An 18895-nucleotide genomic window follows, 5' to 3' on the forward strand; every position below is an offset into this window, starting at 1 on the left:
ACTGCAGCTATACGGGTGGTCATTTTCCTCTTGTCCTTCCATATATCAGACTTGCTCTGGCCTCAGGACCTTTGCACTTGCTGCCCCTGCTCATGCTTTAATCTCTAGATCAAATATTTTCTCTTCATAAATGTTTCTATCACTTCTGGAGCATAAAGATTCCTCTCCAACCTCACCATCTGTCTCTTCCCATTCTGTAGCCTTGTTTATTTTCTTTATTGCAGATTTTACCAACTATTTCATTCCGTTTATTTTTTTTTTCCTGCCTATTTTCTGTTTTCCTCACTTTACTGAAGTAAGTTTTGTGAAAGCAAGTCTCTAGGCTGCCTGCCCTCTCCACTGAATCCTTAAGAGTCTGAAATAGTTTTTGGCTCATATCAGGTACTCTATAAATATCTTTAGAATGAATGAATGATGATTGGATGAGTGCATTTTTCAATTAAAAAAACCCTCAGGGAAAAAGAGATTTCTACTCACCTGTACCACACCTGTACAGGAATCCAAAAAGATACAGCCTTTGGGTTCTTTGGATATTTTTTCATCTTTGTAAAAATTCATGATGTAGGAATTATCTGGCAACTGAGTCAGCTGGAAGAAGCGCTTTTTGAATGACTAAATAAAGGAAAAAAATATGAGGAGGTAGTTTAAATTCATGGAAATTAGAATTTTCTAATCCCTTCAAGAGTGCTACATTTCTTGAGCACTGTTCTGAGAACAGCATCTTCCTTTCTCATAAATAAAATATGACATGAAGCACAAACTCAATGCAAATAGCTCACCTCAGTTTTCTGACTAAAGAGGGGGTGGGTGTCAAGAAAGGTGGCAGAAACAAAAATGAGTCTCGATGTCTCCTTACCCGAACAGTAACGGTGTTATTCACGGTGCTGTTAAAATTCCCCTTGTAGAGCCAACCAGACTTGAAAACTCCGGTCCCTCCCGTTCCCCCTCCGCCCTTGGAAGATGAGTGGGAAGTGGTATCCTGTACAAAAGGCATCATTAGCATCACAGCAATCTTTTGTGAATCCCAGATCTTAGACACTGCACTTAAAAATGAAACTCCTTTTTCTCTGACTCATCTGAAATAATCATGTTCAATTTCAAAACAAACGTGATTCGTTTTGTCTAAAAACCCTCACACCAACGGTTACTGCAGCTTTAGGAGAAACTAGTCTGAATTTCAAACATGTTAGATAGGAACTAATTATCCTCATGTTTTAAACATTTCACTTTCAACCATTTACTTACTTCATCCTTATCAGCATCTTCATGGTCAACCTCAAAGGAATGTGAAGGAAGTTTCTCTGGTTTGTATTCTGCTCTGATATTAAAAAAAAAGAAGAAAAAGATTCTGATTTGTCATTTGAGACACTGCTTTCAGCTGAGTACCAGCTACTGTGCTGCCTTTCTTATAGACTTTTATAAAATAATGTAATCTCACATGGGGCCATTTTCATTGGAAGTACGAACTTGCCCCCTACACCATTATATCTTATCTCCAGTTAATAAATCTCCATTTTAAATGATAGAGTTAGTATTTGCACAGATTTACACATGTCCTTTTTAATTAGATGAAGGCAAATGGGACAATTTTAAGGCCTTGGTGATTTATATTTTTCTTCTTCCACATTTTGAAGTGGAATGCAACTCAGTGATATTTTCATTTTGTTTTTTCCTCTTTTGCTTTTATGTGACATGCTGAAGGCTTATGGGATGGTCATTTGAAAACCAGCCACTACTCTGGCCACTAGGCTGTGCTGCTCCGCAACCCTGGCGTCTCCCAGAAGTCTGCACCAATGTGACTTAGCGGCATTTGTGCTCACTTTAGGCATTTCCATGGTAGCACAGAAACACCTCTCAGTCACAGCATTGCTGGCCAGCCCAAAGGAGCAAGAGTGTTCACTTGGCTCTACAAATGGTAAAATAAGACAGAAATAAACCTTCCTTGACTTAATTCTATCTAACACATGGTTGAATGGAAACCAGATAGAATCATCCAAACTTCAGGCATTCCTTTATACCAAGCTAGAAAATCCTACATGGAGGATTTGCAAGGTAGAGCTTTTTCTTTGAAATGATTTATATTATGTAGAAGCAACCCATGAGCTCATTCAGTATTTCCAATGCAAATGGTTTCCTATGTTGATGGTATTCCAGGCAGTAAGGTGAATAACCAAGGACTCTTTATATGTATATACATACATGAAAGTTAGAGTATTAATCGCTCAGTCGTGTCTGACTCTTTGCGACCCCATGGACTGTGGCCTCTGTCCATGGTATTCTCCAGGCCAGAATACTGGAGTGGGTAGCCATTCCCTTCTCCAAGGGATCTTCCTGACCCAAAGATCAAACTCAGGTCTCCCACATTGCAGGCAGATTCTTTACCAGCTGAGCCTCAAGAGAAGCCCAAGAATACTGGAGTGGGTAGCCTATCCCTTCCCTAGCAGATCTTCCTGACCCAGAAATTGAACTGGGGTCTCTTGCATTGCAGGTGGATTCTTTACCAACTGAGCTATCAGGGAAGCACAATTATACAGGTATTCATAAAATCACCAAACTGTTCATTCACATAGAAGTTCAGTGGATTCAAATGAATTCAAAATATCCTTTATCCTTCTTCTGAAAGACCTAAAAATGCCCATTCCTAGTTCACAGTAGAGGAAGTCAGAACACAAAAAGAACAGTAACCTTGCTATTAAACTGTGAAAAGCCTGAAATCAGAACCACGGTCTCCACACTTGATAAACGTTTTTGTTTTTTTTCCTATTGTGGTAAAACATACATAACAGAAGAATTTCCATTTTAACTGTTTTCATGTGCACAGTTCAGTAGCATTAAGTAGATTCATACTATACGCCCTTCGTCACTGACCATCTCCAGACCATTTTAATTCCCAAACTGACTCTGTATCCATTAGACAATAACTTTCCATTTCCCCCTTTCCTCAGCCCTGGGTTATCATTGTTCTACTTGCTGTTCCTAGGTTTTTGACTATTCTAAGTACATCTTATGAGTGGAATAATGCAACATTTATCTTTTTGTGTCTGGCTTACTTTATTAGAATAATGTCTTCAAGGTTCATTCATATAGTGGAGTGTATCAAGAGTTCACTCCTTTATAAAGCTGAGTAATATTCCATTGTAACCTGGTAAGAGTTTGTGCCCCCAAAGTAATTTCCATGAAGGTAGCCTGGATCTACAGAATTAGGACACTGTCCCTGTAGATTCTGAGTATACGTCTCTTACGGTGTTTGCCTGGTTCTGTTATTTGGACACTTGTCTTAGCCCTCCATCTGATTATACATTTCTTAAAGCCAGAGACTCTAATGAAGTCCCATCTACATCTTAGGTTTTTCCTTTCCTGTTGCAGACATACTCAAGATTCATGGCTGATTGAATTATTGATAAGCAAGGTGAAGAGGGATAATATGAAAAGGCAGACTTTAAAAGTTTGTTTGTAAGGGATCGTGGTGATACTCTTTTTAGCATTCTGAGTGATCAAAATCCTGAGACAACTCCAACATGTTAAATAGGTTTTTATTTATTTATTTTTAATTAATTTTTATTGGAGTATAGTTGCTTTACAATGTTGTGCTGGTGTCTACTGTACAGTAAAGTGGATCAGCTCTATGTATACATCCCTCTCTTTTGGATTTTCTTCCCATTTAGGTCACCACAGAGCACTGAGAAGAATTCCTTGTGCTATACAGTAGGTTCTCATTAGTCATCTGTTTTATACACAGTATCAATAATATATATATATATATATATATATATATATATATTAATCCTAATCTCCCAATTCATCCGACCTCAACTTTTCCCACTTGGTGTCCATATGCTTGTTCTCTATGCCTGTAAATAGGTTTTTTAAAAGTATCTTATTATTTATTTTATAAATAAATACTGAATTTACTTTATAAATTCAAATTAATTTATTTTATAAATTCAAATTAATGAAAGTTGCTTGCTACCAAAATTCATTACTAATAAATATAAAGTTATTCTGGTGTACACAGTACTTGATTATTATAAATGATACCTGGAGTCTCAGTTCAGCCCTAATTCCAATTTATTTCTCTATTTTGTTTTGGTTGCATAGTCCTGTTAGGACATCCCAGCACCCATAGATGCTGCTGCTGCTGCTAAGTTGCTTTAGTCATATCCAACTGTGCGCATAGATGGCAGCCCACCAGGCTCCCCCGTCTCTGAGATTCTCTAGGCAAGAACACTGGAGTGGGTTGCCATTTCCTTCTCCAATGCATGAAAGTGAAAAGTGAAAGTCAAGTTGCTCAGTCGCGTCTGACTCTCAGAGACCCCATGGACTGCAGCCTACCAGGCTCCTCAGTCCATGGGATTTTCCAGGCAAGAGTACTGGAGTGGGGTGCAATTGCCTTCTCCGACCCATAGATAAATAGCTGTAAATAGTAACAGTCTAATTTAAAAGCCAGAGGTTTAAAAGAAGAGTGGTAGGAAATGTGTATTTCAAAGTTATTATCCCCACAGGTTCTGACACATGATAAGTGATCAATAAATATTTGTTAATTAATATATTGAATTTACTTGCTCGGGTACATATTAGTTCAAATTTCAAAAACATAATACAACCTTCTTCATCTATGATTTATCTGAAAGCTCAAAAATATATACCAAGAGTGCAGAAATTTTGTACTGAAGTCTTAATATGTACTAAGTAGCACATTTGTTGTTGTTTAGTTGCTAAGTCATGTCTGACTCTTGCGACCCCATGGAGTGTAGCCCACCAGGCTTCTCTGTCCATAGGATTTCCCAGGCAAGAATAATGGAGTGAGTTGCCATTTCCTCCTCCAGGGGATCTTCCCGACCCAGGGATCGAATCCACGCCTCCTGCATTGGCAGTCAGATTCTTTACCATTGAGCCACCTGAGAAGCCGAAGTAGCACATTGCTTTTTATTAAATTGTATACACATATAATCAGACTTTTGTACACAAATACCAGGGATCCATGTCTCATCTAATCTTGCTGTTTTGCTGAGAAGAAGATGAGGTTCATAACAGTTACTCACAGGAACACATAATGAAAGAGGTGAGGTCAGACACCTTATCTCTGAAATGTTATTTGTATTAAGGACAAGTAAGTCCAAACTATCTTTAATAAACATGTTAAGTATGATGGCAGCCATTTTTCTCTTCCAGAGGATTCCTGGTGTCTCTAGTTCTTTCTGCTTCTTGCAAAACCTTAGAGATGTTCAAGTCTATCTGTGCCAGCTGCCACTGATGTTAACGTGTTCTGCCTCTTTTGTTAGGGCCAGGTGGGGCTGGTGGTAAAGGACCCACCTACCAATGCAGGAGACGTAAGAGACACGGGTTCTATCCCTGGATTGGGAAGACCCTCTGGAGGAGGGCATGGCAACCCATTCCAGTTTTCTTGCCTAGTGAATCCCATGGACAGAGGACCCTGGTTGGCTACAGTCCATAGTGTTGCAAAGAGTTGAACACGACTGAAGTGACTTAGCGCGCACGCATGCAAATCAGAAGGCAGAACACTGATGTAGCAGACCACACTGTTATTTTGGGACTCCTGAGAAGTTCCTTCTATCACACCCCAAATTCTCCTCCTCTCCTTAGCAACGTCCTGACACTCCTTGAACCAGAAGCAGTCCCTTTCTCCTTTTCATTTGATTGGCAAAAGAAAACTGTGAAACACGACCCTTTCCTCAACCTCTGCTCCTGTGACAGGTGACAGGTTGCCTGAGATTCAAAGGCAAGTTCAAAGGGCTGATTTCAGAGCAATTACTTGAAGTATTTTGTCTGTACAGGAGGAGACATGAGTGTTCCAGGATTCTTAAAATGATGGCAAGGCAGTAAAGGCACTGTTAAGGAAACATCCCATGTGAAAGATAAAAGGAGGAGTAGGGAAAACTGAGGATATGGCAACAAAGACAACTTTGAACATGGAAGGTCAATATTCGGCTCCAGGGTGGCCCTAAACTATATGCTAGTCCTCCGTCAGTCCCCCTTTGACCTGGACACCATTCATTTCTAAATTCTTTATTCTGTCATCTTTTGTTATGTGATTTATCCTTTCTTCTCTTTCTCATAAAAGAATAATTTTATAGATATTTGATAATTGTGGCTTGCTACAGTGGCCATGTTCTACAGTCCAACTATCATTTCTGCAAAGATATTTATAAAAGTGTAAAGAAAGGAGAGAAGGAACAGCCTTTCAAATTAGTAATGAAATAACAAAGAATTAAGGAAACAAAGTCGGGCTTTCATGAATCTCAAATGTATAAGACTAAATACTTGTCAGGGTTTTTCCACAAATCTCTCAGCAAAGAACTGGTAATTGAGACAACCTTAAAAGGACAGACAAAGTTTCACAAAAGTCCATGATCTTAAAGTGGCTTATGCACAGCTTAGCTCAAAATGCTGTATCCACAGTTCCATGGGGATTGAACCCGAGTCTCTTGCGTCTCTTGCAACAGTAGGCAGGTTCCTTCCCACTGTGCCATCTGGGAAGCCCCAAAATATAGCAGATCCACACAAAGGAATGTTGCTCAGAAGGAGAAAGGAGTTACCAATACATGTAACAACGTGGGTATCACTCAAAAGCATCATGCTGAGTCAAAGAAGTTGGAAACAGAGAAATACATACAGCATGATTCCAATGCGATGAAGTTTTATAACTAGTAATACTAATCTGTAGTGAAGAAAATCAGAACAAGGGTTGTCTCTGGGGAGAAAGGAAAGTAGGGGTGAGGACTGACCAGGAAGGGGTAGCAATGGGCTCTTTGCAGCTGATGAATATATCCCTTATCTTAGTAGTGTTTTCAGACGCACAGGTATGTACATAGTCAAAGCCATCCAATGGTTCACTTAAAACATGTGTCTTTTCTCCTAAAGTTTCCCTCAGAAGAAAGAAAACTAAACTATAAACATGGTATACATTCTAAAGTGTTTAGAAAGGCAACATACAGTGTGTTGATATTTTAAACTCATTTTGAAATGGTCAAAATATAAGACGGACTGATAGATGGCTAGATGCATGGGTGGATGAACAGATAATGTCATAAAATACATATATAGTAAAAATAGGAAAATGCAGAAGATACATTCTAGATGGTGGGAATATGGGTGTTCATTGTATAAGTTTTCCAAAACTTTTTTGTATGTTTGAAAATTTGCATAATAAAGGGGGGATTTTTTTAGAAAAAGCATTGAATAAATTATCTAAAGAGTGATGAAAATGACATCTCTTGAATTTTTTTAATACCAAGAAAAATTTTTTTAAAAATGAACACTATTGATATTCTGTGTAAAACAGACAACTAATGAGGATATACTGTATAGCACAGGGAACTCTGCTTAATCCAGTGTGGTGACCTGAATGGGAAGGAAGTCCAAAAGGGGGAGGGGAACCTATGTATATGTATGACTCATTCACTGTGCTACATAGCAGACACTAATACTGGAGAAGGCACTGGCGACCCACTCCAGTACTCTTGCCTGGAAAATCCCATGGATGGAGGAGCCTGGTGGGCTGCAGTCCATGGAGTCGCAAAGAGTCAGACACGACTGAGCGACTTGACTTTCACTTTTCACTTTCATGCATTGGAGAAGGAAATGGCAACCCACTCCAGTGTTCTTGCCTGGTGAGTCCCAGGGATGGAGGAGCCTGGTGGGCTGCCGTCTAGGGGGTCGTACAGAGTCGGACACGACTAAAGTGACTTAGGAGCAGCAGCAGCAGCAGACACTAACACAACACTGTAAAGCAACTATACTCCAATAATAATTAATTAAAAATTATACAAAAATATATGCAACTATTCTCAAAGAAACGCTGAGTATGAATTTCTCAAGTATTTTCCTGTGGCATTTCAAGGACAGATGATTTTGAAAACAGAGAAAGGGGCTTCATACAAACACTGAAAACAATTTTTTAAATTTGTAAAGTTTCACAAGTTGTAATGTTACAATACTACAACTTGTGAAGTCTCAAAACTCTTTCATAAAAACTAAATTTTCTTTAAGCTTTCCTTTTTAGTTCACTTAAGTATTAGGATACAAAAAATTATATGATAGAAAGATAAGACCAATAAGGTCTCTAGCAAAACTCAGCCATTGCATTAATCCTTAGTGCTATTCATGCAGACCTTATTGTTCATTAAAAAATACGAGCAGATCAGTGAATGTCAATTTAGGTCACATCCTGGGTGGGGGATATGTCAATGGGCATGCTCTTTCACTGTCAGCTTTTCTTAAATCTAAGTTTGCTTGATCAAATTCACTATGAGTTGAGAGTGGTCTTAATTTTTGGAGGCGTTCTTCCTTGTCACTAAATGATCCAGTTACCAGACAGCACCTGTCACATAGAAGACCTGCGATAATGCCAACCTTGTATTAGAAATTAAATCCCCAAGTGGAGGAGGCTCGCCCTCTAAGGAAGGAGAGAATAGATAATAAAGCATAAATCAACAAGATAATTTCCCTAGATGGAAATGGTTTTGAAGAAAATTAGAGAAGAAGGCCTCTCTCAGGTGGCTCAGTTGTGAAGAATCTGCCTGTTAAGTAGGAGACGCAGGAGATGCGGGTTTGATCTCTGGGTTGGGAAGACTCTCTGGAGGAGGAAATGGCAACCTACTCTAGAATTCTTTCCTGGAGAATCCCCGGGGACAGAGGAGCCTAGTGGGCTCAGTCTATGGGGTCTCAAAAGAGTCAGACACGACTTAGCAACTAAACAACACCAACAAAGAAAAAAGAACGATCAAGGTAGAGGTGGTAGAAGCCAGGTTTAGAAAGGGTTGTCACAGATGGCCATTTCAGTTGAGAAGGAGAAGAAGCCGTGCCTGTGATGATCTGGGGGAAGGTCATTCTGGCACAGTGAATGGTGAGCAAAGATCTTGAGGAAGGATTGGCTTGCAGCATTCAGGAGTACCCCACTGGTGGGGCTGGAGCACAGAGAGGGAGGGAGAGAGAGGGGAGGTGAGGTCAGCCTTGTAAGAAAATGCCCTGGAGTGCGCTAGCAGACCCTTTGGACCATTGCTGAGGTATGCAGGCTACTGAGAACTCTTCTTTTCCATTCCCCTTCCCACTGACCCACAAGGCACAGCATTCCTGTTTTTATTGCTGCTCAGTGTCACGTCTCTGGGGCCATTAATCAATGACTGGTCTCTCTTCTGGAAATCATTCAAAGATAAGCCCCTCTGCTGGCTGAAAGTAAAATTCTTCCCCCAATGGCACTGTGGGCCTTTGGGCTCCAGGTTTAGAGAGCTCAGCAGGGACTTCACCCTCTGGTGTCTGGACCCATAGTAGCTGCCATTTTGGTCAGTCTTATTTCTACACCCAAATTACCTCCTGTGCCCCAAACAAGGAGTGTGGGGATACTTGAGTAGAGTGAGGTCGGGGGCAAGTTACCAGCCCTCTTAGTGCTCTCGTTTGCTTTATACAACAAGGAAGACAGTTCCTACTCCATGGGATCATGCGAATTAAATGAGATAACATAAGTACGGTACCCAGAACATTTCAGCTCGCAGTTGACACTCAAGAAGTATTCTTTTATTAAAAAAATTTTTTTTGTTGTTCCAAATCAGTCCAGCTAAACCGGTTCCATTTTATTAGCTCTTCTGTCAAGAAATATACTTTCTGAAATTTTCTTCTTTATATCTACCCAACTGTGGTAAAACTTCTAAATATGTCATATTATCCCTGTATTTTACCCCATGGATTAACAAAATCTGTGGCATCATATTTTTTGTTTGTTTCATAGTTTTTAAATTGAGATATAATTGATAGATGATGTTATACTAGTTTTGGGTGTACAAAGAAATGATTCTATATTTGTATATATTGTGAAATGACGACCACAGTAAGTCTAGTTAACATCGTCATCATACTTAGCTATTAAAATTTTTTTTTCTTGTGATGAGAACTTTTAAGATCTACTCTCTTGGTGACTTTGGAATATTTCATAGGGTATAGTTAACTCTAGACACCAAACTGTATATTCCATTTCCGTGACTCATTTATTTTATAACTGGAAGTTAGTACCTACTGATTTCCTTCACCCTACCTCTGGCAACTATCAATCTGTTCTTTGTATCTGTGAACTTGTTTTCTTTTCATTTTGTTTTAAAATTCCACATAAGTGAGGTCCAATGGCATTGTCTTTCTCTGACTTATTTCACTCAGCATAGTGCCCTTAAGGTCTACACATGTTGTCAAAACTGACAAATTGCATTCTTTTTATGGCTTAATAGTATTCCATTATGTATATATGCCACATTTTCTTTCTCCAGCCACCCATCAGCGGACACTTAAGTTGTTTCTACGTCTTGGCTAGTGTAAATAATGCTGTAATGAACTTAGGGGGTGCATACTTCTTTTTGAATTTGTGTTTTTGTTTTGTTTTGTTTTGTTTTTCCAATAAATACCCAGAAGTGGAATTGCTGAATCATATGGTAGTTTTAATTTTAACTTTTTGAGGACTCACCATACTAGTTTTCATGGTGGCTGTACCAGTTTACATACCCACCAAGAGTACACAAGGATTCCCTTTTCACCACATCCTTAGCAGCACTTGCTATCTCTGGGTGGTTTCATTATAGCCATTCTATCAAGTGTGAGGTGATAATTCATTGTGGTTTGATTTGCATTTCCCTGCTGATTAGTGATACTGAGCATCTTGTCATGTACTGGTTGGCCATTTGTGTGTCTTCTTTGGGAAAATGTCTAGTCAGATCCTCTGCTCATTTTAAAAATCAGATTATCGTGTTTCTTTCTTTTTTTGCCATTGAGTTGTATGAATTATTTGTACATTTTGGATATGAACCTCTTATCAGATATGTGATTTGCAAATATTTTCTCCCATTCAGTAGGTTGCTTTTTAATTATTTTGATGATTTCCTTTGCTGTGCAAAAGCTTTTAGTTTGATGGACTCTCACTAGTTTATTTGTCCTTTTGTTGTCTTTGCTTTTCCAGTCAGATCCATTAAAAAAAAAATTGCCAAAACCAATGTCAAGCAGCTTATCACCTATGTCTTTTCTTTTTACCACCCTCCTCCCCTACCAGGAGTCTTATGGTCTCTGGTCTTATACTCAAGTAGTAAATCCATTTTGAGTTAATTTCACCTATGGTGTAAGATAGGAGCCTCATTTCATTCTTTCACTTGTGGCTGTTCCTGTTCCCAATGTTTATATCCTTTCCCCATTTATATTCTTGGCTTCTTTGACATCATATGTATTTTTTAATGACATTCTTCTCTCCTTAGGAACACCGATTTTGGTACTGATTTTTATTTTTAATTTGCGAAGGCTTTACTTTGTGTATTCTATCCTTAAATAGAGTCTGTCTCCAATATCTTCGTATGAACAGACACTAAAAAAAGTGAGGTTCTTAAGAATTAATAATAACACAATTTTAAATTCAAGGACTAAAAGTGAGGGAGATAAGCAAACATTTTTTTTCACTTCTCCATAATTGTAAGTTTTTATTTTATAGCCTCAGCAATCCATAAAAAGAAATGATCAGTTTAAATTGGTAGCAGACATAGGAGAATTCTAATCCAGGAGGTATGAAAATGATTTACTTCTAATAGCCTCAGAGGGCCCAAGTAAATTATGTTTCTACTACTGACCTAAATATCTGTAGTCTAGAGGGGAGTGCCTAGCCTCGTAAAATCATTAAAAATACTTATGCTATTCAATATTACAATCTTCATTTGTTTAGGGGATATGTGAGGATTATTCTGGAACTTCTGATTTTCATTTTGAATATACATACATAGTTGATTACAGTTTCTTACTTAGTGGCAGTCTTCTTCCCCTTCTTGGTATCAACTTTCACATCCTTCAGTTAAAGTGAGAAATTCTCAACAATATTTAAGTGACTTTTGCGTTTCTTCTCATGGGATTTCTTTTTGTGCTCTACAAGAATTCTAAGTCAGCAATGACATCTGGACCCTGTTCTGATTGGAGGTGCTTTCTCTATTTTTTAATGGAGAAAGAATATAGTACATGTGAATTTTTAAAATTAATATATATTTTTATGGCATCAGGGATATAAGAAAAGATGAAGTGTTTGGAGATAAAGCTACTAAAGTGTCAGTAGACCTAAGGACAGTAGGAAGGCATTTATGCCAAATGAAAGCTAAACACCTCTTCCTACACTCTCTCCCTTTATAAACTGTCTTCCAAGTGCTTGGACATGGCTTCCAAGCTGTAACCACTTCTTAGAACTATTTTCAGAAAGAGGAAGACTTGATGGTAAAAAAATGCTTTGCTTCTCAGTTGCAGCTATGTGCGTGACTAATGTCCAGACATTCTGAATGTAATAATTACTCATGAAAGTTTAGGGTGTGATAAGACCATCTCAACATGAAATTACAGGAGGTTATCTATTAGGAGTGACCAAATCTAAAAGAATGTTCAGACATTTGGTAAAAATCAAACATTCACTGTTTTGAATAAAGACTTGCTGTTTTAGAGGAACATTGCTTTGCTCTTCCCAGGAACTCAACTCCAAAGAAATGGTCTCCTTCCTTCTTTTTTATTTATTTTTTCTTTAATTCTCATTGCTACAATCCCATTTTCCATACAGTAGAGCAGGTAATCTCTTAAAGAGGTAAACTAGATCATGTCACACTCTAGGTTACAATTTCTATAGTCTTCTGTTGAAATGAGAATAAAACCCAAGCTCATTTCCAGGGCCCACAAGGTCCCTTGCCTGGTTCCAGGGTTTTATTTAACCCTTAGGTCCAGATTCTCTGATTGTCACTCTGATTCCCAGCTTACAGCTTTTGCCCCTGTTATTTCCTCTGGGGACCTTTTTCTGGAGATCACAGTGCTGGTAGCTACTGTTCCTTCAGATCTGAGCTTAAATGTCACTTTCCCAGTGCTACTCCATAACTCCACCTTCTTCAAATTTTGCATTTGGAGTTGAATGCAGTACTTCCAAGTATTCCAGTCTGGAAAAGATGTTCCTGCTGGCATGGGAGATCTTAGAAAGTGGTGCCCAAATCTAAACCATGTGCCCATTAAAAAGTTATGTGCAATGTGTATGACCTCAATGTCTCACTGAGGAAAGGGTTAGTAAAAGATTAACTTATTTCTGCCTCAAGTTTTATTTTCTAGATAATGTGCATCATTTTAGTTTGATGAACCAGTGTGTTGGGAGGTTCCAGTTCATCACAGTTCTTTGAATTTAAGCAACTTCAAGCCCATCCAGGATTATTAGATTTTAAAATTTTTGATCCACTCAGTTTACTTATCCAATAAGTAATTACTGCATACTTACTATGTGCCAGGGCTTTCCTGATAGCTCAGCTGGTAAAGAATCCATCTGCAATGCAGGAGACCCTGGTTTGATTCCCAGGAGAAGGGAATAGCTACCCACTCCAGTATTCTAGAAAGGAGAATTCCATGGACTATAGTCCGTGGGGTCACAAGAATTGAACACAACTGAGCGACTTTCACTTTCACTGTCACTTTACTATGTGCCAGGCATTCTTCAAGGCCTGCAAAAGATTCTGCAAGGAAGGAAGAGTCCCTGTCCTTTTGGACTTTACTTTAGTGGGAGACACAGACATGGAATAAATGACTGCTCTAGGTCAGGTAGCTTCCCTATGAAGGTGACAGGTAAGCAGGTACAGAATGAAGTTATCTTCTCCTAAAGACTTTATTTCCCTACAGTCTGAAAAGAATTAGGTGCCTGTTTTTCCTTTTTGCTATTCTTAGACATTATTGCTCTTGTGCAGGTTGTTTATTTTCATGCTTTTTGATATCCCAGCATGAAAATATATGAAACCAATGGCAAGTCTGAATGCTATACACAGCATATAAAAAAGAATTCCTGGTCCAAATTGTACCTTTTAATCCTTTTGTATCTGCTATTGAAAGGACTGATCACACAAGAATACCTAACACTTTAAAACTTTGCTCAAAGCCTTGTTGGTGTTTAGTCACTTAGCTGTGTATGACTTTTTGCAGTCCAATGGACTATAGCCTGCCAGGTTCTTCTGTCCATGGTATTGCCCAAGCAAGAATTTTGGAGTGGGTTGCCATTTCCTTCTCTAGGGGATCTTCCCAACCTAGGGATCGAACCTGGGTCTCCTGTTTGGCAGGCGGATTCTTTACCACTGAGCCACTTGGGAAGCCCTAGGCTATACCTAAATGAGTATATTTATCTGTCACCTAATTCAGATATAAATAATACTTTGTTCAACAAAATCTTCTCTTGTGACTATTATTTAAATTTTTTTTTTACCTTGGTATTAGATGAATGTACACATATTCACAAACAGTGACAGAACTTAGACAGCATAGTTTATATAAGGAAAAACCCAAGGATTACTCATAAAAGGTTCTTACCGAGGTAACTGTCGAATGTCTCCAGAATACTGTTCATATTTGTAATTTACCACATACCACTGGGAACTATAAAATTTACAAGCCTGAAAGGAAAAAATGACAGTTAAAATTTATCATTCAAATATCAGCTATCCTGACAAGAAGCAAGGTGAATTCAGTGTTCATTATCTCTGGGTTAATGTTAAGGTGGCTATGTGAGTGATTTTAAGGTAGGTAAGAACACGCTCATTACGATCATTTCATTTTTCAGTGAAAGGGAAATCTAACCCTTCCCAGAATCTTATAGGAGGAACCATTTAACATATTTACTCTACTTTTCTCCATCAAGGAAAGCCTAATTTAATCATCTGCTGAATCATAACCAGATATGTCAAGTACCTCAAGTACTGTCATTTTTTCAGTTTTCCTTGGCAATCCTTTATTTAACAGTTCTTCATAATGAAAGATGTTATTAGTTATATGTCATCCTTTCATCATCATTTTAGCCTATTTCTTCTTGTTCTTGCATCAGCAAACCTATCCTTTTCCTCTTTATAACAACCCTGTTGCCAACTTTAGTTTTTCAGTTTTACCTCATTGCCTTCCGAGCCCAGCCTTCTCCCTGATCGTTCACTGATTTTTTTATAAGTATATGTGAATAAAAGATGACCAAAAACCTTTTAAAACACCAAGTTAATAGTGCAAAAGAATCAACTTACAGTGGTTCATAATGGCTGAATTTACAGTATTCACTGATGGCAAATATTCCCCAAACACCATCTATGGACCGCCTGGCACAGCACTGACCGTGTACTGGTAATGGGGATTCCACTAGCTGGTTTTTAAAATTCCTTTCAATTCTAAAATTACATGAATCTGGGAATTAAACAGCAACAGCACAGCTATAAGGATACCTGTCCTCTAGCATTAGTAGGAAAAAATGAGGAGTAATAGACTTACTGCAATATAAGAGATAAGACCTCTGATTGTCTTTGTAACCAAGAAGGGGACAGGCAAGGAGATCTCTTTGTGAGAATCATTATTCAGGATGTAGAAGCCCTGCAGCAAAGAAAGCACTGGCCCTGTCCTAGCAGGAACAGACAGTGGGAGGGAATGGCCCAGAGATGGGTACAGAATGGGAGGCGGAGAGCACTGGGTGGGCACCTGGTCCAAGGTGCCCAGGGAAGGCAGGGAGAGGGACTGGAGTCCTCAGCCACTCCAGATTTCTCTGGCCTCGAACTTTCTCAATACCGTTGCCTTACTTGTTCAGGGAAACACCCACACACAAATGGGGGCTGAGGCTAGGACAAAGACAGGAGGGGGAGAGTGGCGGCAGCGGGACAGGAGAAAAGAAGAGATAAAAACACAACAGCTGCAAGACAAATGGATGTGGATAACAGCCACAGGGAATCCAGCGGATGTGTACTGACTCTGGAAGGAGAAGGGGAATGTGAATGAAACTGAATATTTAGCTAATGTTCTATTTTTTAACTTGCCAATTTCTGAGCCAATTGTTGAAACCACATGTTTCTGGAAATAAGAGGAAATCTGAGCCCTGATATATTCCTTGGCTAGGAAGTTCCATCTTCATTCTGGATAAAAATTGCAGGGATTCAGGCAAGAAGAAAAAGACCCACAGCATCCCAACCCAAGGAGGCAAAACATTCATGATTATGGTTCTTTCCCATCCTCTCTCATTTCCTTACTTCCCTTTCTCAACACTTTGCTGTAGTTCTCAAAGGGTACAAAATAGAAAACAAAAACATAAAACTCATCCCTTTTCGGCAGTTCCTTTCAATCTTTTTGTTTTTGTTTTTCCTGGTGCATAGTTTTACCTAACTGTCCTTGAATATTTGAATTGAAATGCTATTTTTATTCACTGAATGGTATCAGTTCAGTTCAGTCACCCAGTCGTGTCCAACTCTGTGATCCCATGGACTGCAGCACGCCAGGCTTCCCTATCCATCACCAACTCCCGGAGCTTGCTCAAACTCATGCCCATTGAGTTGGTGATGACATCCAACCATCTCATCCTCTGTCGTCTCTTTCTCCTCCTGCCTTCAATCCTTCCCTTAAAGGTATATTCTAGATATCCTAAATATTTTCTACTTTTGCTTTTCAAGTTTTATGACACTTTAAATAAGTAGAATAAAGTCTCATACCCTAATTTATCAACCCAGTCTCTTAGTTCATTAATATGGTTAATAAACATTTTTGAAGCCATACTCTGTACCTAGGGATTTTCCTTGGTGATGCAAATACATCAGTGAAAAGGACGAAAATTCATGATCTTTTAAAACATAAGCCCTTGTGAAAAGCTGGTCAATAGACACAAAAATAAGTAAATTGAAGGAGGATGGTAGAGTTGGGAGAAGGAGGACAACTCATTAGGGTGAGTCTTACAAAGAAGGTGACATCTGAGCAAGACTTATAGAAGGGCTTCCCTGGTGGCTCAGATGATAAAGAATCAGCTGCAATGTAGGAGACCTGGATTTGATCCTTGGGTCAGGAAGATCCCTTGGAGAAAGGAATGGCTACGCACTCCAGTATTCTTGCTTGGAGAATTCCATGGACAGAGGAGCCTGGTGGGCTACAGTCCATGGGGTCATGAAGAATCAGACAGGACTAAGCAACTAACTCAAATTTTGTGCCATTGTAGAAAAAAATGCTTCAGAGTATACCTTCACACATTTATTCCTCTCATTCTCCCCCAAGTCTGATCCATTTTGGATTATTTTCTTAAGATAAAGTGTTCAAAGCATTTTAAAGATTCTTGATTAAAAAACCTGCCAAACTAATATATACTCTTTATAAGAATATATAAGAGGGTATAGAACTGAACCAAGAACTACAGGGCTTCATTCTTGGGCTGGAACTAGTATTGACTTCCAACAAGACTTTTGTAACTCATTTTATTTATTATGATCTCTGATTTAGCAGCTGAACATTCAGGACATTAGACTAGATTGGAAATTTCTGTCTCATAATATCTATCTTCTGCTTCATTGACTACAGCACAGCCTTTGACTGTGGGGATCACAACAAACTGGAAAATTCTTCAAGAGATGGGAATACCAGACCACTTTACCTGCCTCCTAAGAAATCTGTATGCAGGTCAAGAAGCAATGTTAGAACCAGTCATGGAACAACAGACTGGTTCCAAATTGGGAAAGGAGGATGTCAAGGCTGTATATTGTCACAATGATTATTTAACTTATATGCAGAATACATCATGTGAAATGCTTGGCTGGATGAAGCACAAGCTGGAATCAAGACTGCCGGGAGAAATATCGATAGCCTCAGATATGCAGATGACACCACCCTTATGGCAGAAAGTGAAGAAGAACTAAACAGCCTCTTGATGAAAGTAAAAGAGGAGAGTGAAAAAGCTGGTTTCAAACTCAACATTCAGAAGACTAAGATCATGGCATCCAGTCCCATCACTTCATGGCAAATAGATGGAGAAACAATGGAAATAGTGACAGACTAAATTTTTGGGCTCCAAAATCACTGCAGATGGTGACGGCAGCCATGAAATTAAAAGATGCTTGCTCCTTAGAAGAAAAGCTATGACCAACCTAGACAGCATATTAAAAAGCAGAGACATTAATTAGTTTGCTGACAAAGTTCTGACTAGTCAAAGCTATGGTTTTTCCAGTAGTCATGTACGGATGTGACAGTTGGACCATAAAGAAGGCTGAGTGCTGAAGAATTGATGCTTTTGAACTATGGTGTTGGAGAAGACTCTTAAGAGCCCCTTGGACTTCAAGGAAATCAAACCAGTACAGCTTAAAGGAAATCAGTCCTGAATATTCATTGGAAGGACTGATGCTGAAGCTGAAGCTCCAATACTTTGGCCACCTGATGTGAAGAGTCGATTCATTAGGAAAGACCCTGATGCTGGGAAAGATTGAAGGCGGGAGAAGAAGGGGATGGCAGAGGATGAGATGGTTGGATGGCATCACTGATTCAATGGACATGAGTTTCAGCTCATGTAGAGCTGGGAGGTGGTGATGGACAGGGAGGCCTGGCATGCTGCCAAGTCCATGGGGTCACAAAGAGTCGGACATGACTGAGTGACTGAATTGACTTAACTGACTGACTTTCTTATATCGGTATAGCCTGGTAAAAACCTCTTTTGTTTTGCAGTGGCAAGTGTTTGTCAGATACTGTACTACTAGGTCCTTTACATACAATCTTAAGAAGCACTACATGAGATTTTGTTATTCCCATTTTATAGACCACAGAGGCAAGGAGAGGCTTAGACTTCTGCCCAAGATCCCACACATGACAGAAGCAGGATTTCAAAGTGGATTTGTCTGACTTAAGAAGTCTGTTGAAGTCATTTGAGTTGTTTGATAACTGCAGACTTCTGTTTTTTTCAAATCACATCTGAACTATCAAGCCAAATGTTTCCTGTGGTGTTTCTCTCTGTCTTGAAGTCAGACAGATCTGGTTTTGAATTTTGGTCTTAATTGGGAGATCTCAATTAAGTGACTTAGTATTCTAATTTTTTTATCTGTCTAAATAATACCACCTTCTTTAGGTTCAATTCCTATATACCTAACTGAGG

General features: G+C 39.0%; 1 protein-coding gene across 6 annotated transcripts in view; it reads right to left on the reverse strand.

Moving 5' to 3' along the window:
- Positions 1-18895, reverse strand: part of DOCK10 (dedicator of cytokinesis 10) — a 310443-nt gene that overhangs the window by 123757 nt on the left and 167791 nt on the right. For all 6 annotated transcript variants that reach the window (XM_069574684.1, XM_069574681.1, XM_069574682.1 and 3 more), the window contains 4 exons: positions 14344-14426; positions 1246-1318; positions 857-979; positions 478-612 (listed from right to left, as the gene is read on the reverse strand). In XM_069574684.1, coding sequence (XP_069430785.1) covers positions 478-612; positions 857-979; positions 1246-1318; positions 14344-14426 — 414 coding nt within the window. The remainder of the gene's footprint in view (positions 1-477; positions 613-856; positions 980-1245; positions 1319-14343; positions 14427-18895) is intronic.

Source organism: Ovis canadensis, chromosome 2 (genome assembly GCF_042477335.2).
Source record: "Ovis canadensis isolate MfBH-ARS-UI-01 breed Bighorn chromosome 2, ARS-UI_OviCan_v2, whole genome shotgun sequence".
In the NCBI taxonomy this organism is placed as follows: Eukaryota; Metazoa; Chordata; class Mammalia; order Artiodactyla; family Bovidae; genus Ovis; species Ovis canadensis.